Source organism: Manis javanica, chromosome 17, assembly GCF_040802235.1.
Source record: "Manis javanica isolate MJ-LG chromosome 17, MJ_LKY, whole genome shotgun sequence".
Taxonomy (NCBI): Eukaryota; Metazoa; Chordata; class Mammalia; order Pholidota; family Manidae; genus Manis; species Manis javanica.
The window spans coordinates 2,684,225-2,703,330 of record NC_133172.1 but is presented as its reverse complement, the minus strand read 5'-3'; the positions used below and the strand labels follow the sequence as shown (position 1 = coordinate 2,703,330).

General features: G+C 56.8%; 1 protein-coding gene and 1 long non-coding RNA gene across 3 annotated transcripts; one reads left to right on the top strand and one right to left on the bottom strand.

Annotated features, from left to right (window-relative positions):
• Window positions 1-890: 890 nt before the first annotated feature.
• Window positions 891-18,925, top strand: BRSK1 (BR serine/threonine kinase 1). 2 transcript variants are annotated; one of them, XM_017647222.3, is made up of 19 exons: window positions 891-1,164; window positions 2,588-2,682; window positions 2,774-2,859; window positions 4,788-4,928; window positions 7,181-7,297; window positions 7,369-7,402; window positions 7,485-7,553; window positions 11,333-11,479; window positions 11,948-11,979; window positions 12,200-12,370; window positions 12,965-13,062; window positions 13,274-13,433; window positions 13,651-13,711; window positions 14,161-14,530; window positions 15,011-15,059; window positions 15,150-15,273; window positions 15,933-16,131; window positions 16,794-16,883; window positions 18,760-18,925. In XM_017647222.3, the coding sequence occupies exons 1-19, from the start codon at window positions 1,029-1,031 to the stop codon at window positions 18,915-18,917; spliced, it is 2,337 nt and encodes a 778-aa protein (XP_017502711.2). In that variant the 5' UTR covers window positions 891-1,028; the 3' UTR covers window positions 18,918-18,925. The 2 variants fall into 2 exon arrangements, with proteins under 2 accessions (XP_017502711.2, XP_036881666.1); XM_037025771.2 differs by having other exon boundaries at window positions 1,121-1,164; window positions 2,774-2,863.
• LOC140847028 (uncharacterized) lies at window positions 1,099-2,581 on the bottom strand. Its single transcript, XR_012126620.1, has 3 exons — window positions 1,938-2,581; window positions 1,417-1,579; window positions 1,099-1,184 (listed from the first exon to the last, which is right to left on the bottom strand). It is a non-coding gene; the product is annotated as an uncharacterized lncRNA (long non-coding RNA).
• Window positions 18,926-19,106: the final 181 nt, after the last annotated feature.

Genomic DNA, 19,106 nt, shown 5'->3' with positions numbered 1-19,106 from the left:
CCTCCCTCCACCTGTCCGTTTTTCCCTCGCACCTTATCCCTTCCCATCTGTCTCCCGCTTTTCTCCTGCCCTTTGCCCTCCGCCCTCCTGTGTGCCCCGCTCCCCGTGCCGCACCTCTGCGCCTTTCCCTCTGTCCCTGTCCCTTCTCCCTTCCTCCGCACCATCTCTGTCCCTCCGTCTCCTCAGCCTCCCCGCGTCTCTTCGCCACCTCTCCCCCGTCCCTCTGCTCGCTCCCCGTCTCCGCTCTCCCTGGCCTTCTACGCCTCTGGCTCTCCCTGGGCTTTTCTTCCTCTGTCTGCCCATCCCGCTGTCTCTGCCTCCCCTGCTGTCCGTCCGGCTTCTCCTCCTGTCTCCTCCCGGCCCAGCCCTGTGCCTGGACGTCCCCATCTCTGCCATCTGCCTCTCCCCATGTCCTTGCCAGACTCGTCTCCTTTGTGTAACTCCATCTCTCCCTCCATTTTCTCCTCCGCATCCTCGAATCCCTCCCTGCATCCCCCCCGCCTCCTCTCCGTCCCTCCGGCGCCCAGGCCTGCCCCCCCACCCCCCTCCGAAAGGGTTAACTTTGGGGAAGGGCCCGGAGTCCCCGGATGGTGATGTCAGCGTGCCGGAGAGAAAGGACGAGGTGGCGGGGGGAGGTGGAGAGGAGGAGGCGGAGGAGAGAGGGCGCGTGGGGGGGCGGGGGGGACCTCGGCCTGCAGCATCCGCCGGCCTGCACCTCAGACCCCCCCGGCGGGGAGGGGCGCAGGAAGGGGGGGCCCGGCCAGGGACGGGCTGGGGAGGGGGGGCTGCGCAGCCCCCCCGGGCCATGCTGACTCCCGGGGCCTGACCCCCCCGGGCTAGCCCCCCCTCCCCCAGCTCCGCGGCCCGCCGACTGGGGGGCCCAGCCCAGCCCCCTGGGGACCCCCGGAGAGGTGGGGGGCAGCCGGGGGGGCCGGGACGGAGCAGTCACCGGCCCCCACCGGAGGGACGGGGCGACCGGCCGCAGGGGGGGCGGCCGGGGGGCCGGTCGGGCCGGGACCAAGGGCACCATGTCGTCTGGGGCCAAGGAGGGGGTCGGGGGCTCCCCCGCCTACCACCTCCCGCACCCACACCCACACCCACCCCAGCACGCCCAGTATGTGGGCCCCTACCGGCTGGAGAAGACGCTGGGCAAAGGACAGACAGGTGAGCCAGGGAGGGGACACCTGGGGCAAGGGAGCAGGGAGTGCTGGGGGGCCGAGGGCGGGACTCCTGGGTCCTCAGAGGGCAGGGGCTGGTAGTCCAAACCCCTGGGTCCCTCCCAGAGAAGGGACTTGGGATCCAGACTGCTGGGTGCCCAGGATGGAGGGGTGGAGGGCTGAGACGCTGGGGTCCCGGGGAGGAGGGGCTGGGGTCTTGGACTCCTGTGGGGAGGGGCTGGGGCGCAAAGGCTCGCACCTCTTTGGGGCGGAGGCTGCAGGGGCTCCCGGCCCACAGTGGGGAAGGGAGGCCAGCCGGTACTGGGAACCCCAGCACTTTTGCTGCAGTACAGCCGCAGGCTGGGGCGAGGTGCTGGGATGGGGGTGCGCCCAGGGATCCGCTTTCCTCGGCACCAGCAGGCCTGCGGGTGAGAGTGGGAGTGAGTCTGGATAGGGGGGTCTGCACACAGCATTCCCCCCCTTCTCAGCCTGCTGGCTCAGTGTGGGGACCAGGAATGGAGGGGCAGAAAGGCAGATGCCCAGGAGTGGCTTGGAATGGGGGATAAACCCTTGCTGTTGCTAAGCGCTGGCCAGCAGCCGTGGGTCTTTCCTGCCAAGTGGGGGGTGGGTGGGTATGAGGCAGGAGCCGCACACGTGTCCTGGGCAGGGGCTCCTGCGGTGGATCTAGGGTCTATAAAGCTGAGGGCCAGAGTGTGAGGGGGGAAGGGAAGAGGGCCAGACCCCCACCCTAGTGGCAAGAGTTTGAAGATGTCCGCTGACCTGAATTCCTGAGTTATGGAGAAGGGGCCATGGGTCTGGATTCCGGTCAGAGGGACGAAGGGCTGGGGGCCTAGACTCCTGGTCTGTGGCTTTGGGGCTTACCCCTGGGGAGTGGGCACACCCGTGGGCATTGCACGCTCCCAGCTACAGCTGCTATTAAAAGCAGACTAAAGGAGTGGATCGAGAGGTCAGGGTTTAGGAAGAGGGAGGAGGATGGTCTGGGGAAGGCACAAATGTGAGATTGTATTTCTTGGGAGACAGAGTCCGCAGAAGATTAAAAGGCAGAGAATTCAGGAAAGTGATGGGTTCAGAGAGAGGTCGACAGCTTGGGGGAGACACAGGGAGGAAGGCCTGTGTGGAGACGGGAACTTACAGGGGCTCACTGGAAGGACGTAGAATCGGGTGGGGATCAGGGCAGCTGAGCAGGGAAGGTGAGAGATGGACAGTCAGAAGGAACAGAGCCCATCAGCGGAGCAGGGAGAGAACTGCAAGTTGTGGGAATGGTGGCTCTGGGCTCCTAGGAGTTCAGGTAAAGGTGATTCAGTCAGCAGGGGAGAGAGGAGGAAATGGGGGGCAACAGGGGCTTAGGAGCCAGAGTGGGGGAGAGTGCTCTGGGAGCACACCCCACATGTTCAACCCTGCTCCTCCAGGGCTGGTTAAACTCGGGGTCCACTGCATCACGGGCCAGAAGGTCGCCATCAAGATCGTGAACCGGGAGAAGCTGTCCGAGTCGGTGCTGATGAAGGTGAGTGCATGCTAGGGGAGGGGGACGCTTTGGAGCTCGGGGAGGTCATGCTGACCTCCATTTCTGTGTCCACCCTGCCTTCGGCCCCCAGGTAGAGCGGGAGATCGCCATCCTGAAGCTCATTGAACACCCGCATGTCCTCAAGCTCCACGACGTCTACGAGAACAAGAAATATTTGTAGGTATTTATAGACACCCAGCCCCCACCACAACACAACCTCCCGCAGTTCCTGGGGTGGGACCTGTAGAGACCTGGGGAAACCTGAGCTCTCTTGGCTGGACCACTGAAGTTCTAGTCCCTTCTCTGCTGCACAGGCACCCCCCCACATACACACAATCCTCGTTCCCACACTGACCTGGTGTGATGCTAAGGTCGAATGTGCCTCAGCAGCAGGACTGCCAAGCCTGAGGCCTCTTCAGTGGGCAGAGGCTGATCCCTCCCCTGCCCCAGGGAACGTTCGTGTGGAATAATCTGGATGCCCTCAGCCAGACCCAACTCCCTAAGGACAGATCCCTCCCATTTGTTCAGGCAATGGGGCCTAGCAGAGCCCCAGGCTGGTGAATCCTGCCCCTGCCAAAGCCTCACTCTGACTCATTGGAGGCCCCACTTCACCCCCAACACAACTCTGGGTGCTGTGACTGGACACCCCAACAATGGGTCTTCTTAGGAGTTCTGAGTCTGTATCTCAAAGTCAATTACCCCCCAGGAAGATGGGGGTGGGGTCCAGCTGTCTGGGCTCCAGACAGTAGGCCTTTGTCTGGCCTCTGGTGACCCAAGGGACAGCTGGGCTGGGCAGTGAGAGAGGGGACAGCCCCCTGCCCCAACCTCATGGTCCCCTGGATGAACTGACTGGACATCCATCAGATGCTGGGGCGGGTTTCCCAGGCAGGAAGTTGTCTGGCGCAGGTGCTCATGGGAATTGCAGTCCTCAGGTGTCCCCAGGTGTGCTGGGAGGGACCATTGTTACCCCACCAGTGGAGCTGTCACCCTGCCCCCCACCATCTGTGTGGGGAGTGGGGGGCCCACGGGATTGTGTGCTCAGCCTTCTGAATGCTCACAGAAATTGAGCTTTGTTTCCCAGGGGCTGCCAGGAGTTAGAGTCTTTAGACTGCAGGTGGCTGCCAGGAATTAGGTGTTTCTGTGTCCCAGAGGCTTATGGGAGTTGGAATCTTTTAACTCTCAGCTGATGAGAGTTGTAGTCTTTTACCTCGAAGAAGTTGACTTAGATTGGTGCACACTGCAGTTTTTGCAAGAATTAATGAGAATTCAGGTTTCCCCATCTTAGAGGCTTATGGGAATGAAAGGCTTGGCTTTCCAAGGGCTAATGGGAATAGGGGCATCTTTATTTCCCAGGGTCCTATGAGAATTGGGGGTGACTATCCTCCAGGTGCTAATGGAGTCTCCTCATCTCCTGAGACAACTAGGAGTCAACGTATTAATACTCCTGAAGTTAATGTGGAGTCTCCGCTGCCTAGGACTGATGGGAATGGAATTTCAGCTTCCCAGAGGCTGATGGAAATCAGGGTCTCTTCCTCTCAGGGACTAACGGGAATTGGAGTATCTTCCCCCAGGGACTGATGGGAATGGCGGGGGGGTGGGAGGGGCTTCACATCCCAGGGTGTGCTGGGAGTTGTAGTCTTTACCCCACAGGTGTTGACAGTTGAGTTGGAGCATACATTGAATGCCATTGCCTAAGAATAGATGAGAATTCCATTATCTGCATCCCAGAAACTGATAAGAATGAGAATGTTGGTCTCCCAGAGGCTGATGGACATAGGGAACTTTATTTCCCGCAGCCTATGAGAATTGAGATCTCTGGCCCCACATGCCAATGGAATTGCCTCATCTCATGAGAACAACTATAAGTAAAAATGCTGACCCCTGTAGTTGACCTGGGAGTCTCTGCTGCTTAAGTTCCAGCCTCCCAGAAGCTGATGGGATTTGGAATCTCCTCCTCCCAAGGACGCATGGGAATTGGGGTTCTCTGCCCCCAGGGCCAATGGGACTGAGGTCTTCTGCTGGGGTCGGAGGCTCTTGGAGGGGGGCCAGGCTCTTTGGTCCTCCACATGTCCCTTCCAGCCCTCTGCCCCCTCCCTGTCCCCCAGGTACCTGGTTCTAGAGCATGTCTCTGGAGGTGAACTGTTTGACTACCTGGTAAAGAAGGGGAGACTGACCCCCAAGGAGGCCCGAAAGTTCTTCCGCCAGATTGTGTCGGCACTGGACTTCTGCCACAGCTACTCCATCTGGTGAGGGGATGCTTGAGGGGAGGCCGGGACAGCACAGCCCCCAGGGCAGGCTGTTGGGAGCCCATGGCAGGCTTATGGGAAACCAGTGTGGGGCAGCCCCCAAACAAATCCTGTGTCCCTATTTTAGAAATTGAGATATAACTCATACAGCATGAAAGTCACCCTTTTAAAATATACAACTCCATAGTTTTTAGTATATTCCCAGGGTTGTGTATCACTATGGTATAATTTTAGAACATAGTATTGGCCCCAGGTCATTGCCCATACCCATTAAGCAGTCTCCTCTCCCGCTCCCCTGCCCCCAGCCCCTGGCCACTAATCTGTTTTCTGTCTCTATGGACTTATTTTCCTGGATATTTCATATACATAGAATCATATGTGGTCTCTTTTGTGACTGGCTTCTTTCACTGAGCATAATGCTTTCAAGGTTCACCCATCTTGTAGCATCCTTTTCATGACTGAATAATATTCCATTGTATGGACATGCCATCATTTGTTTATCCATTCACCAGTTGATAGACATTTCAGTTGTTTCTCCTTTTTGGTTATTATGAATAATGTTGACATATGAACATTCATGTGCAAGTTTGTATGTACCCATGTTTTCAATTCTTGTGGGTACACACTCAGGAGTGGAATTGGGACGTAAAGGGAACTATGTTTTAGCTTTTAGAGGAAGTGCCAGAGCATTTTTCCAGTGGCTGCACCAGTCAGCATTCCTCCGGCAGTCTGTGTGGGTTCCAATCTCTGCACATCCTTGCCAGCATTTGTTGTTATCTGATGTTTTGATGATAGCCATCCTGGTTGGTGTGAAGTCGGATCTCACTGTGGTTTTGATTTACATTTTCCCTGATAGCTAATGATATAGGACATCTTTTCCTGTGTTTATTGGCCATTTGTCTATCTTCTGTGGAGAAATGTCTATTCAGATCCTTTTACCCACTTTTAATTCAGTTGCCTCTTTATTACTGAGCCATAAGAGTTCTTTATTATAGGAACAAGAGATAACTCAAGGGATAACTCCTAAGAGTTATTTACTCTAAGAACAAATCTTTTATCAAATGTATACTTTTCAGATATTTCCTCTGTGACATGCTTTTTCTTTTTATAACACTGTCCTGTGAAAAGCAAGAGTTTTCAGTTTTGATAAACTCAAAATATATTGACTTATTTTCTTTCACAGTTCATGTTTTTTTCTCCTGTTTAGGAAATCTTTGCTCACCTCATGGTCTCTAAGATTTCCTCCTACATTTTTCTTCTAGAAGTTGTGTAGTTTTAGCTCTTGCATGTAGGCCTGGAATCCATTTCAAATTAATTTTTGCATATGGTGTAAGGTAAGGGTCGAGGTTTGTTCTTTTGCATATGAACATTCATAGGAAAGATCATCCTTTCCCCACTGTATGCTCTCAAAACAAGATAATAAATATGCAGCATTTTATGATTAATTAAGGTGTCAAATGGATGGCTTCAGCCAGTCTTTTGGCCTTGTCTGTTTGTATACCTCCCTATCTTGGATGGGGATTAGAGATGGGGTGGGGATCAGGGTGGTGGAGGGGCTCAGACTTGGTGGTAAAGCTTGGTGATAAAAAGGCAGCCCCATTAAATTGTCAGCACCTCCCAGTTGACAAGAAAGAGTCAAAACCCTGACGTTAAAAACACTGACCTAATATCAACTATAGTTCAGTTAAAATATATATATTACAAAACAAAACACTGACCTCTAGGGGGCTACAGTCAACATATTTAACAGCAAATCTGACCCCATTCCTGACCACTTGCAATGGAAACTAGAACCCTCGGGCCTCACCTCCCCATAGACATGAACCCTTAAGTCTTGAGGAGTGTGGCCTGTGGTGGGTTCCTGAGGGAGGGACCAGGGACGGACTTGGGGTGGAAATATTTTTTAATTCAGAATGGGGATATTTAAATATTTTTAGAGCCAGCTCAGTATCACCCCTGCTTAGCTCAAAGCATCTCACTTTGTCCATATTTGAATATTTGTGGATAAAGGGACCCGACACCTGGGTCCCTACAAAATAATCTGGGGCAGGTAGGGGAGAAGAGAGCATGTAGGATCGTGCATGAGGGAAGATTCACCAGAGCTGGTAACGGGTGAAGCTTGGGGACAGGCACAGAAGGTACAGTCTTCTTTGGAACCTGTTTGGAACAGACCGTAGCAAAGAGCTTCCTGAAGTGTCCCCCTGGGGACACAGCGGATGGGGCTGAGGCCTGAGCCCCACCTGATATCTCAGCCACAGAGACCTGAAGCCTGAGAATCTCCTTTTGGATGAGAAAAACAACATCCGCATCGCAGACTTTGGCATGGCATCCCTGCAGGTGGGGGACAGCCTCCTGGAGACCAGCTGTGGGTGAGTAGGCGCCTCTGAGCCTGGGGAGGGTTGGAGGCTGGCCAGAGACTCACACCACCTCTCTTCCCCAGGTCACCCCACTATGCGTGTCCAGAGGTGATTAAGGTGAGCGAGGCGCGGTGGAGGGGAGGGGGCAGTGGGACCGTGGCGGCAGACCGATGGCATGTCTGGGCCTTCTCCCTCACAGGGGGAGAAGTACGATGGCCGGCGGGCAGATATGTGGAGCTGTGGAGTCATCCTCTTCGCCCTGCTTGTGGTAAGGCGCCCCTCACTTTTCCCACCGTTTCTAGAACATGCCCGCCAGGTGGGAGCACAGAACATTAAGAACATCCCCCAGATTTTTAACTGGTATCAGGCAGGTGGGATTTGGGAACCAACAGACCACCATCCTGGAAAATCCCCCTTTGGGCCTGGAGCTAACCATCAGGGGCAGAACTGAAGGGTGACATTTTCTGGGAAAGGGAAGAGGCAGCCAGGAGGCAAAAGGCTTGGGACAGTAGCTGTCTGCCCACTGATTCAAGGTATTGCAACACTGTAATAAGCCGTATAACCAGGCTGAGGACGGCAGCCCAGTCCCTCTCCCACAGGGCCTTTGCACTTGCTCTTCTCCCCTGCCTGGAACACTCCTCCGTCCCTACCAGCCTTGTTGCTCTCCTGGGTAATACCTAAACGTTTAGTTCTTAGCTAAGTTGTCATTCCTCCAGGAAGCCTCCTGTGTCCCCTCCTCTGTCCCTTCATGAGGTCAGACCCCCGGGCAGGCTCTCTCCTTCCTGGCAACTATGGGCTGTCACTGCGTTTAGCTGTGCAATTGCTTAAGTGGCATCTCCTGCCCTTCTACACCATAAGCTCCCAGAGGTCAGGGCCTGGGTCCAGGGCTGTTGTCTCTGAGTGTGTTATTTTGTTGGCCCCAGCATTGGCACAGTGTAAGCCCTCAATAAACAGTGTAGCTTGAATAAACTAGGGGTTCACTGTGTGCCGGGCACTGTTCCAAGCATGTGATCCCGTGCAATTGTCTCAACAAAACCAGAGAGGGAATATGACTGGCCCAGGGGTGCACAGCTATTGAATGACAGACCTGGGGTTGTTGTCTGTTCCCTTAACCCCAGTAGGTTATGTGACTGGGTAGGCTGTGTGGCACAGGGAATGAGGACAAACAGCATGGCCTTCACGGGGCACACAGCCCCAGAGCAGGGAGGCCAGTGAAAGCACTCCAGACCTTAGCCTGTCTGCAGAATGTGGTGGAGGAAGTTCTGGGCCCACCCCGACGTGTTCACGTCCCTGCTCCGCCACCGCGAGCAAGCAAGGCGCTTTCCCTCCACAGGCCTGTTTCCTCATCTGCACGCGGGGGCTCATCACCGTACCCGGCATTACCAGACTGGCTAGAAAGTTGCACATCAAGCCCTTTGGGCTGTGCTCGCTACCTAGCGGTAGTAGTAGTTTATTATTTATATTACAGCTGGTCCTCACCATTTGTTGACTCTGTATTTGCGAATTTGCCTGATCGCTAGTTACCAATAACCTAAAAATCAGTACTTTTGGAGCTTTTGAAGCCATTTTCCGATGTGCGCAGAGTGGAGAAAATTTTGAGTTGCGCGCGTTCCCAGCTGAGGTCGAACAAGGCGGCACTCTGCTTTTTTTTTTCCTCCCCCGATTCAGCTCTCATCTTAAAAACAAGTACCCCTTTGTGGTGTGTTGAGTACCACGTTTTTTGCTCCTTTGTGCTTTTCTGTTGGTGATTTCACTGTTTAAAATGGTCCCCACGCAGAGTGCTGCAATACCGCCTCGTGTTCCTAAGCACGGGAAGCCTGTGCTGTGCCTCGCCGAGAACACACGTTAGAGAAGCTTCTTTCAAGCGGGGCTTAGAGCGCCGTTGGCCCCGAGTTCCATGTGAACGGTGTCACACTGCGCGTATTGAACTGGAGGTCTGTCTTAGCTGAGGCCGCCGTAACGACAATACCACAGACGGGGGCGCTTAACCAACAAACACGTATTTCTCGCAGTTCTGGAGGTCGGGAGTCCAAGACCCAGGCGCCGCCGACCCTGGGTGGGGCGACAGCCCGCTTCCGGGCCTGCGCGGAGCTGCTTTCCCGCGGGGCGCTCTCGCCGGTCAACCCTGCCTTAGGCTCCGCCCCTCGGGAGGACTCCGCCCCCGTCGTGCGGCCCCACCCTGCAGAACTCATCCAACCGGCCCCCTCCCAGAGGCCGCAAGTCCGAAGCCCATCCCGCTGGGGGTTAGGGCTTCTGAGAGGACACACTCGTGTGGTCCGTACCGGGGTCTTTAGACAGGAACACACAGTAAAAAAAGTTGTGTATTGATGGGTTGACAAAAATGCGATCGGAGGCTCGCGGGAGCCTGTGTTCCTGTAGGAGCCGTGGGTTGAGAACTGGCTAATTCACTAATTCAGTGTTCGCGGTGACTTTGTAGACAGACCATAACAACCGCGAATAACGAGAATTGGCTGGACTGCTATTATTATTACTGCTATTTTAAATCCACACCATGGCCCTCTGAGGACCATTATCTCCATTTCACGTGAGGGGAAGTGGAGACCCAGTGGCCAGAGCAGCAGCCAGCCGGAAGCCACCCACAGGCGGCCTGGCCGCCGGCCAGCGCGCAGGTGCCTCTCCCTCTCTCCCCCACCCACACCCTGCGTTCTCGGTGCACAGGCCTCTGGTACCAGGGGCAACCAGATGCTTGGAATGCCTGGAAAAGTCCTCAGACGCTCACACTGCCACCCCCTGCCAGACTTGATCAGTGTCATCTCCAAGACCCCCTTCCAGGTTCCCCAGCTGAAACTGTCCCCGGCTCACTTTACCAGCGTGCCCTGCTCTGTTTGCTCACCACAGACATCCTGACTGCCTCATACGGTGTATCCCGTTGTGTGTTGTCTGCTTTCCCCACTACTCATTCAACAATGGTTGCTTAGTAATCGCTGTGTCCCAGGCACTGTTCTGGCAGAGCTTCTCCATGGGGACGGGATCTGGTTTTGTCCCTGCTCTGTCCCTGGTGGCCAGATCAGAACCTGGGAGACAGTAGGGGCGTGACCAGTTGTTGAACACGTACCAATGGATGACTCATCTGTACCTTACCATGTGGCTGGCTGGGGGTTAAGCCATCTCACCCTGATGCAGTCCTGGGAGGTGGGGGCTCTTTCCCCCCATCACCATTTTCAGAGAAGTGGTGGGACTTGCCCCAGGTCATGCTGCTCCAAACAGCAGAGCAAGAATTCTGAGTAAGGCAGTTGGCACCAGCACCCACACTCTTAGCGGGGTGCTTCCTGCCCTTGTGACCTGCTTACCTCGGGGGTACTTCTCAGCTTGTAGCTACATTGCCCCAGTCTCTGCCTCCATCTCCATGCCTTTCTTCTCTGTGTCCTCTTTCTTTGTCTAAGGACACCAGTTATTGGATTTAGGACCCCCTAAATCCTGGATGATTTCATCTCCAGATTCTCAACAGATTTCATCTTCAGAGACCCTATTTCTAAATAAGGTTGCATTCTGAAGTTCCAGGTGGATACACTTTTGAGGGGACACCATTCGGCCCACTACACTGCAGGCTCCAACGTCCCCTCAACCTCTCCATTGTTACATAGCTATTAATGTTTGCTTGCTCATCTCTGTGTCCCCCTTTGGGGTGGGAGCTGTAGCAGGGCAAAGGCTTGTTTTGTTCACCACTACATCCTGACCGAAACAGATGCGCACCTTTAATGAAGAAATGAAGATTACCCCTCCCAAAACTGGTCTGGGGAGAAACCTGTCATTAAAGTACATCCTCCAGGCAGCAACCCCAGTTTAAGCCCTTGAGTCTGGCGGCCCGTCGTTAAAAAATTCCTGCTTTGCCCACTTATGACCTAGGCGGGCTTGGGAAAATTGCTGGGCTCCCGTGTTCCTCAGTTTCTGCGTCTGTGGGACAATAATGTTCCCTATCTCGTGTGCTTGTGGTGAGGACTAAAAGTGTCAATGCGTGTGAAGCACTAGACTCTCGCCTGATAAATCCTAAGCTCTGTGTAAGGGGTCCTGTTATTTCTTGCACAGGGGGCTCTGCCCTTTGATGATGACAACCTCCGCCAGCTGCTCGAGAAGGTGAAACGGGGTGTCTTCCATATGCCCCACTTCATCCCTCCAGATTGCCAGAGCCTCCTGAGGGGGATGATCGAAGTGGAGCCGGAGAAAAGGCTCAGTGTGAGTTGGGGGGACCGGGATGGGGAGACGGTGGGTGATGAGGCCAGAATCCTTAGGGGAATCATGAGGATTTCCAGGACCTGCCCGTCAGTAGCTAGGATGAGGCTAGCAGGGGGCCGCTGGCGGAGCCACAGCCCGGGATCCAGCCCAAAGGGCCACTCCAAAGGGGCCCCAAACCCACCGGAGGGTGCATGCGCAGACCGGCCCTCCGGAGGCCGTGCAGAGCGGGCAGGATGTTACTGTGCTTGCGGAAAAATGTGGCGAGCGGGTCCAGAGTAGGCGGACTGCGCTTGCGCGGAGCTTCGCGCTCAGCTACCAGTAGGTGGAGACTTAAGCTGTCATCCTGACCTTAGTTGCGGGGCAGGGGGCACTGTTAGGGACCCTCAAGGCCACCCCATCAACTTTAATTGCGGCTTACTGTGTCTAACAACCTCACTCATAATTCTCTATGACCGTCCCTCCTCACAGCTGGAGCAAATTCAGAAACATCCCTGGTACCTGTGAGTATGCACCTGGGTACCTGGGGGAGGAGGGCAGAGGGGCCCAAATATCAAGGGTCCCCAAAGCTGGAGCGCCAGCTACGTGGCGGGATGCCGAGGTTCCTGAGTGAGGAAGGCTAGGGATTCGGATTTCTGGGTCCTGGGGTAGGAGAACACAAGTGGAGGGCTGGGGCCCGCGAACCCTGAGTCCCGGGTTCCCCATGTTTCTCCTCTTTCGCAGGGGCGGAAAACACGAGCCGGACCCATGCCTGGAGCCAGCTCCAGGCCGCCGGGTGGCCATGCGGAGTCTGCCATCAAACGGAGAGCTGGACCCCGACGTCCTGGAGAGCATGGCTTCATTGGGCTGCTTCAGGGACCGCGAGCGGCTGCACCGAGAGCTGCGCAGCGAGGAGTAAGACCCCCATCCCAACACACACACACACACACACACACACACACACACACACACACACACACACACACACACACACACACACACACACACACACCGCCCAGGTGGAGCGAACACACACACACACACCCCACCCAGAACACACACACACGCGCGCGCTCCACAGACAGCCGGCAGGGGGGCGCGTACGAGCCACGCGCGCAGAGAATCCCCTGGACGTGGCGCCCAGCCCGCTAGATGGGGCGTGGCTTAAAGCTCCTTCCTGGAGCTGTTCCCGGAGGAACCGCAAGGGAGCGGTAGGACCAGCGGGAAAAGAAGGTGCTGAAATCTTAGATGCTTGGACAGACAGCTGGTGCTTCATGTTAGTACTTAAGTATATAGTAAGTGCTTAGGCACTGTTGTTAATTGAGTAAAGTGAAGGTGAGATGTACAAGGAGACGAAAGAACCAACCGTATTGATACCTAGAAAAATGGAGCCATAAACAGATACTGGGGGACAGAGACCGTGAGAGCCACAGCCGCAACGAGGGAATGTGACCACCTCCGGAACCTGACCTCTGACCCCGATCTTATGCCCACTTCACCCCCGTATAGAGAGAACCAAGAAAAGATGATATATTATCTGCTTTTGGATCGGAAGGAGCGGTATCCCAGCTGTGAGGACCAGGACCTGCCTCCCCGGAATGACGTTGGTGAGAAGGCAGGGCTGGGAGTGCAGACCCCGGATTCCCGGGAGGGGGGGTGGTGTAGGCCCTGAGCCCCTGGGTTTAGACTCCCTGACTTGTTCAGTGACCTCTATCAAAACCCCTCTTCACTCTGGGCCTCAGTGTCCCCATCTGTATGAGTGCCCTGCACAGCTGGGCAAATCCCTGTTTTGATTGGGCTGAACCTCTCGGCCCTCAGACCCGCCTCGGAAGCGTGTGGATTCCCCCATGCTCAGCCGTCACGGGAAGAGGCGGCCAGAGCGGAAGTCCATGGAAGTCCTGAGCATCACGGATGGGGGGGGAGGTGGCTCCCCGGTGCCCACTCGACGAGCCCTGGAGATGGCCCAGCACAGCCAGAGGTGGGAGCCCTGTGCCCCCAACAGGATGCGCAGAGCTGGCGGGGAGCGAGTTCGTTTTTGGAGACCAGCCACACTTAAGTGTTGCTATGTGACTGGAACAAGTCCTCTCTCCTGCCTGGGCCTCATGTCCCCGTCGGGAAGGTGTGCCAAAGGGAGGGGACATCTGGCCTTTTGGAAACCCACTCACCTGACTTTAAAAACTCTCTTCTGGAAACAGATCCCGTAGTGTCAGCGGAGCCTCCACTGGTCTGTCCTCCAGCCCTCTGAGCAGCCCAAGGGTAAGGCTGGATCCCCAGGGCATTGAGAAGGGCAATGGGGTGAAGACACTGGTGCAAAGACTGAGCAGCAGAGACTGCAGTTCTGTGATGTCTTGAGACATTGCCTCCTTGTCCCTGAAGGGCCAAGACTCAAGGCCTCCTAAGTATCTTAGTGCGAGGGGCCCCTTCCCCTCAGCACGATGGGGGTCTTAGTGTGTCTTTAGGGGTTACCGATTTATTTAAGAAAAGCTAATGGAGCGCTTCCTGTGGACCAGCCACCGTGCTGGGTCTACAGGGGTGAGCATGGCAGAATAAGCCCCTGCGCCCGACAGCGGGTTTGTGGGGGGTGGGGTGGACTACAAGCTCCAGCATGCATCGGGGCCGCCTCCGTGCGGGTGTGCGCGAGCCGTGCTCCTACAGCCTCCGGGGAGTTGTAATCCACCCTCTCACCCGGCTCCCCTCCTCCGCAGAGTCCGGTCTTTTCCTTCTCACCAGAACCCGGGGCTGGAGATGAGGCTCGGGGCGGGGGCTCCCCGACTTCCAAAACGCAGACGCTGCCTTCTCGGGGCCCCAGGGGTGGGGGCGCCGGGGAGCAGCCTCCACCCCCCAGTGCCCGCTCCACGCCCCTGCCCGGCCCCCCAGGCTCCCCGCGCTCCTCTGGGGGGACCCCGTTGCACTCGCCCCTGCACACGCCCCGAGCCAGCCCCACCGGGACCCCGGGGACAACGCCGCCCCCCAGCCCCGGCGGCGGTGTCGGGGGAGCTGCCTGGCGGAGTCGACTCAACTCCATCCGCAACAGTTTCCTGGGCTCCCCTCGCTTTCACCGGCGCAAGATGCAGGGTACGGAGTCCCTGGGGGTGTAGGAGCTGGGGGCGGACTCCTGAGCCCTCATGTGGAGATGGGGCTGGGGGGCTAATAACGGTCCCAAGGGAGGAAGGGGCGAGGGGTTTGGATTCCTACATCCTATGAGAAGACGGGGTGGGGACCGAGATGCAGGGGTGGGGCCTCAACCCTGGAGGAGGAGCCTTTGGAGGACACGTCCCCTTGGTGCTCTGGCTCACCTTCCCATTGGCTCACGGCTAGCAAGCCTAGCCCCGCCCCCGGACTGACCTGGCGGGGGCGGCGGGAGGACGGTGGGGTGACGACATCCTGAGAAAAGAAGGGGCATAGGCCACCTGCCGTTCGCGGGTCAGCCACCGAGAGGTGAGCTGGCAGTGGCGTCTGGAGCCCCTGATTGGAGGCGACTGCTGGCCTGGGTGATGGATACCAACCAGGGTGACAAACAGGCGTTGACCATGCGCTCCCCTCCCTACCCCCCAGTCCCCACCGCTGAGGAGATGTCCAGTTTGACGCCGGAGTCCTCCCCAGAGTGAGTCTGACTGGAGGGAAGAGGGGATGGAGGGAGGATTCATACCTCAGCCCCGTCCTGACACGCCTCCAACCACGCCCTCCCGCTCAGGCTGGCCAAACGCTCCTGGTTCGGGAACTTCATCTCCTTAGACAAAGAAGAGCAAATATTCCTTGTGCTGAAGGACAAACCTCTCAGCAGCATCAAAGCGGACATTGTCCATGCCTTCCTGTCGGTGAGCGGCCTGGGTCGCCACGTGCGTTGGCCACTGGCCTGCCCTCCCCGCAGCCCCTGGGGTTGGCCCCTTATGCTCTGCCTGACCTCCTCCTGGGGCTCGCGCGATCTGTAGTTCTCTCCAGAGTTGGGGCTGGTCACTGTAGGGGCAGGGAGGAAGATGTTTATTGTGCCCTGGAGTCTGTGAGTGGAGAAATAGGATCCCAAATGACAATCAGTGTCCCGAAGATTGGTGAGTTGCCCTTCCCCCGCCTCCAGGTCTGAGATTGACTGAAGGATCACTTCTGTCGGTGAACTCCCGGGCTCCCCACTGGTCCATGGTCCTCTGCCCCAAGGGCTGATGGGACTCCCGGATTCTGAGACAGCTGTGTCTGTGGAGGGTGGGAGAAGTTTGCATCATGTGGTCCTGGAGCCAGGAGTTGGTCCCTGGGTATGAGAGTCCTCACTACATTGGGATTCAGTTGTCAGCCACTCCTGATACCTGGTTCATAGTTGGACAGAGAAAACTACAAGTCCCGGCAGGCAGCAGGCCTCCCATAGGCCTTTTCTGGCTGGTGGGACCCATAGTTCCTTGGGCAGAGGTGGTAGTAATCTTGGTTATCCATTCCCTGGGCTCAGGTCACTGGAGTCACCCCTTCTCTTGTCCCCCACCTGTCTCAGATCCCCAGCCTGAGTCACAGTGTGCTGTCGCAGACCAGCTTCAGGGCCGAGTACAAGGCCAGCGGCGGCCCCTCCGTCTTCCAGAAGCCTGTCCGCTTCCAGGTGGACATCAGCTCCTCTGAGGGTCCAGAGCCCTCCCCGCGACGAGATGGCAGTGGTGGTGGTGGCATCTATTCTGTCACCTTCACTCTCATCTCTGGTAAGTCTCCCTCTGGGCAGCGGCATGCGGAAAGAGGAGATGGTGCTCCACGGGGCCATGTTTAGACTGTCTTCACTGGCACCCCACATCCCTCCTTCCCTTTTCTGTTGTCAACATCTAATGGATATTTAGGACATTCCAAGTGCTGTGCACCCATTATTCACTTGCACTACACTCGATGTTTCCTAGCAGCCTTTGACAGCAAAAGTGTGAATAATGAGGGACGGCTGTGGTCCTTGCCACCAGTCTTAAGATGTCACAGGTGGGAGATGAGCTTGCTCCCAGCATCTGTAAGCCAGGCTGCTAGGGACACTGGGGCATTACATCACCACAATGAATTAGGGCATTTTCTTTTTTTTCCCTTAAAGGTTAATATGCAGACTTTCTCAGTTTTAAGATTTTTCTCCCTCCCAATTATTTCTGCCTTCAACTAGAAACTAACAAGCAATAGAACCTGTTTGAACAGAAAACAATACCCATTGTAATTTTATTTAAGTCAAACTTTTCATAGCCCCATTTGCTAACCTGGAATGGATGCCTGGCCCGTGGGGGGTGGAGGGGGATTGGTAACTGAGACTTAGAGGAGAGGCCTTTGCTGGGTGGAGGGAGGTTCCGCCGGGTGGCCCCGAGCCCAAGTGAGTCTGTTTCCTTGCCCCTTGCAGGTCCCAGCCGTCGGTTCAAGCGTGTGGTAGAGACCATCCAGGCACAGCTGCTGAGCACTCATGACCAGCCCTCCGTGCAGGCCCTGGCAGGTGGGGGCCTGCGGGGTGCGGCACTGTCGCCCTCTTCCATGCCACAGGCGGGGGAACATCCTAGTGACCATGTGCTGCAGGGCTTTGATTGGTAGGCAAGGCTTCAGCCGCAGGGAAGCAAGGCCCTCATGCTGTGTGGAGCCTTACCTGCAGTGCTGTAAGCAGGTTCCGAGAGAGGCTGGGGCCTGAGCTCCATAGGCATCAGGCCATCCTGAGCCTGAAATGGCCTCCCTGCCAGGGCAGCGGCCTCCAAGGGTCCCCAAGAGGGTAGCAAGTCTCCGTGTTGGGGGTAGTGGGACTTCCTGCTCGCAGAGCCTCTGGAACGGTGTCCTAGAGGAATGTGACCAGCTGTCCTTGTGCTCGGGACTGAGAGGTTCCCAGGGTGCAGACTTTCAGAACTCAAACCAAGACAGCTGGTCCGCAGATGCTCAGAAGTTGGGGCTGACTCAAGGCTGCAGGCACCCAACCACTGTCATGACCAGGGTTCACAGGGAGCGTGATGGTCTGTGCTTGTGGGCTGGCCCTTCCTCATCCCACCAGCCCTGGTTGTCAGGGAGCAGAATTCCCTAGCACCCAGGGACAGCCCCGTGGCAGGCTTTGTTGCTGAGGTGCACCTGCCCTAGCAACCAGAGTAACCAAAATTGCTAAGCAAAGGGTTCCTTCTCAGCCTCATTGCTGAGACAGGGCGCCCCTCTCCCTGAAAGGAAGCAGGCTCACCAGCCCCCAAGAGTGTGGATTGGAGCCAGGGTACCTTGTCACTGGAGAGCCCCGAGCCCCAAGGTGGGAGCAGTGCTTCTCCACGGGGGACCCGTTTCACCTGTATTCATTCCCCTGGCCACGGGAAACAACCCTAAACTCAGTGGCTCAAAAAAGGCCCATTGATGATCATTCAGTCCTGGAGACCAGAGGTCCCACATGGTGCCTGGGCTGACATCCAGGTGTGGGGAGCTGGGGAGGCTACTGGCATCCTGTGGGCTGGAGGCCAAGGATGCCAGGAAACATCCTGCAGTGCCCAGGTCGGACCCTCAGTGGGGAGTTACCACCTGAACACGCTGGAGGCAGGTGGAGAAACCTGTTCTGGTCGGGGCCCCTGGGCCTTGTGGCCTAGGGCAACCAGGATGCAAGTTTGGCCCCCTGAACCTTTCTAGACCCAGTTGCCAAGGAAAACTGGCCTTACCAACCAGGGTTCCCAAAAGGGCATTCCCTCAAAATGTAAGACCCACAGGCACCCAGGACCTCCATCTTACAATGGTGAATGGGCAGGGGGCAACCTGAGCCTGGTCCCAAATAGGGGAGACTTAAGGGTTGCTATGGCTTCTGGCAGGCTGTGTTGGGGGCTGGTCCCTGCCGAGGGACCTCCAGTACTGTTTCCCGCCCTATAGAAACTGCTAGATGGCCCCTGACCACCAATGTAGTCTCCTGGACTAGGGGAGTCAGGCAGGCCCAACAGGGTGGGCCCAGGACAACCCAATGTGGGCTCCCCTGGGCCCCACTGCCAAGGGGCATTCCCCGAAACAGCCAGAGTAGTAGAAGATAAGGGCAGCCCTCTGGCCATGACCTGGGGGATGCACATCTTACCTGGTGCCAAGACAAGCTGTCCCTTAGTACATAGTGTCATGGCCAGTCTGAGCATGTCTCCTGAGGTCAGCCGGCCAATCTCCCCTGGACCTACCCGGCCCAAGGCCCAAAGCCACAGGATTGGAGGAACCCAAGACACACGCCCCCTAGGGCTACCAGGCCCAGTGCTGGGTGCCCCCTGGCAGTGTGTCCCCTGGCTTCTGCTCCTTGATGGAGGCTTTGGCCTCACTGTGGAACACGTTCCCTGGGGTTTAGCAACTGTGGGGTTACTGAGGCCAAACTGCTTTGTGCCCTACAGATGAGAAGAATGGGGCCCAGACCCGGCCTGCTGGCACTCCACCCCGAAGCCTACAGCCCCCACCCGGCCGCCCAGACCCAGAGCTGACCGGCTCTCCCCGCCGAGGCCCCCCTAAGGACAAGAAGCTCCTGGCCACCAACGGGACCCCTCTGCCCTGACCCCAGGGGGCTGGGGAGGGAGGGGAGCCCCCTCCACCCCCCTTCCCTGCCCCCCAACTGTGAATCTGTAAATAGGGCCCAAAGAGTATGTAGGGAGGGGGGACACAACAAGCCTGGCCTTGCCCTGAAGTGCTGGGGTTCAGGCAATGCCCAACTCGGTGGGGTTCTAGGGGGAACAAGGGGGGAGCT

What these genes read in the sequence shown, in the direction of transcription:
- BRSK1 (XM_017647222.3), top strand. Translation starts at nt 1,029, where the DNA reads ATGTCGTCTGGGGCCAAGGAGGGGGTCGGGGGCTCCCCCGCCTACCAC. An exon ending in CTCCTGGAGACCAGCTGTGG is followed by an intron (nt 7,298 to 7,368) that starts GTGAGTAGGCGC and finishes TCTCTTCCCCAG; the next exon opens with GTCACCCCACTATGCGTGTC. An exon ending in CTCCGTGCAGGCCCTGGCAG is followed by an intron (nt 16,884 to 18,759) that starts GTGGGGGCCTGC and finishes TGTGCCCTACAG; the next exon opens with ATGAGAAGAATGGGGCCCAG.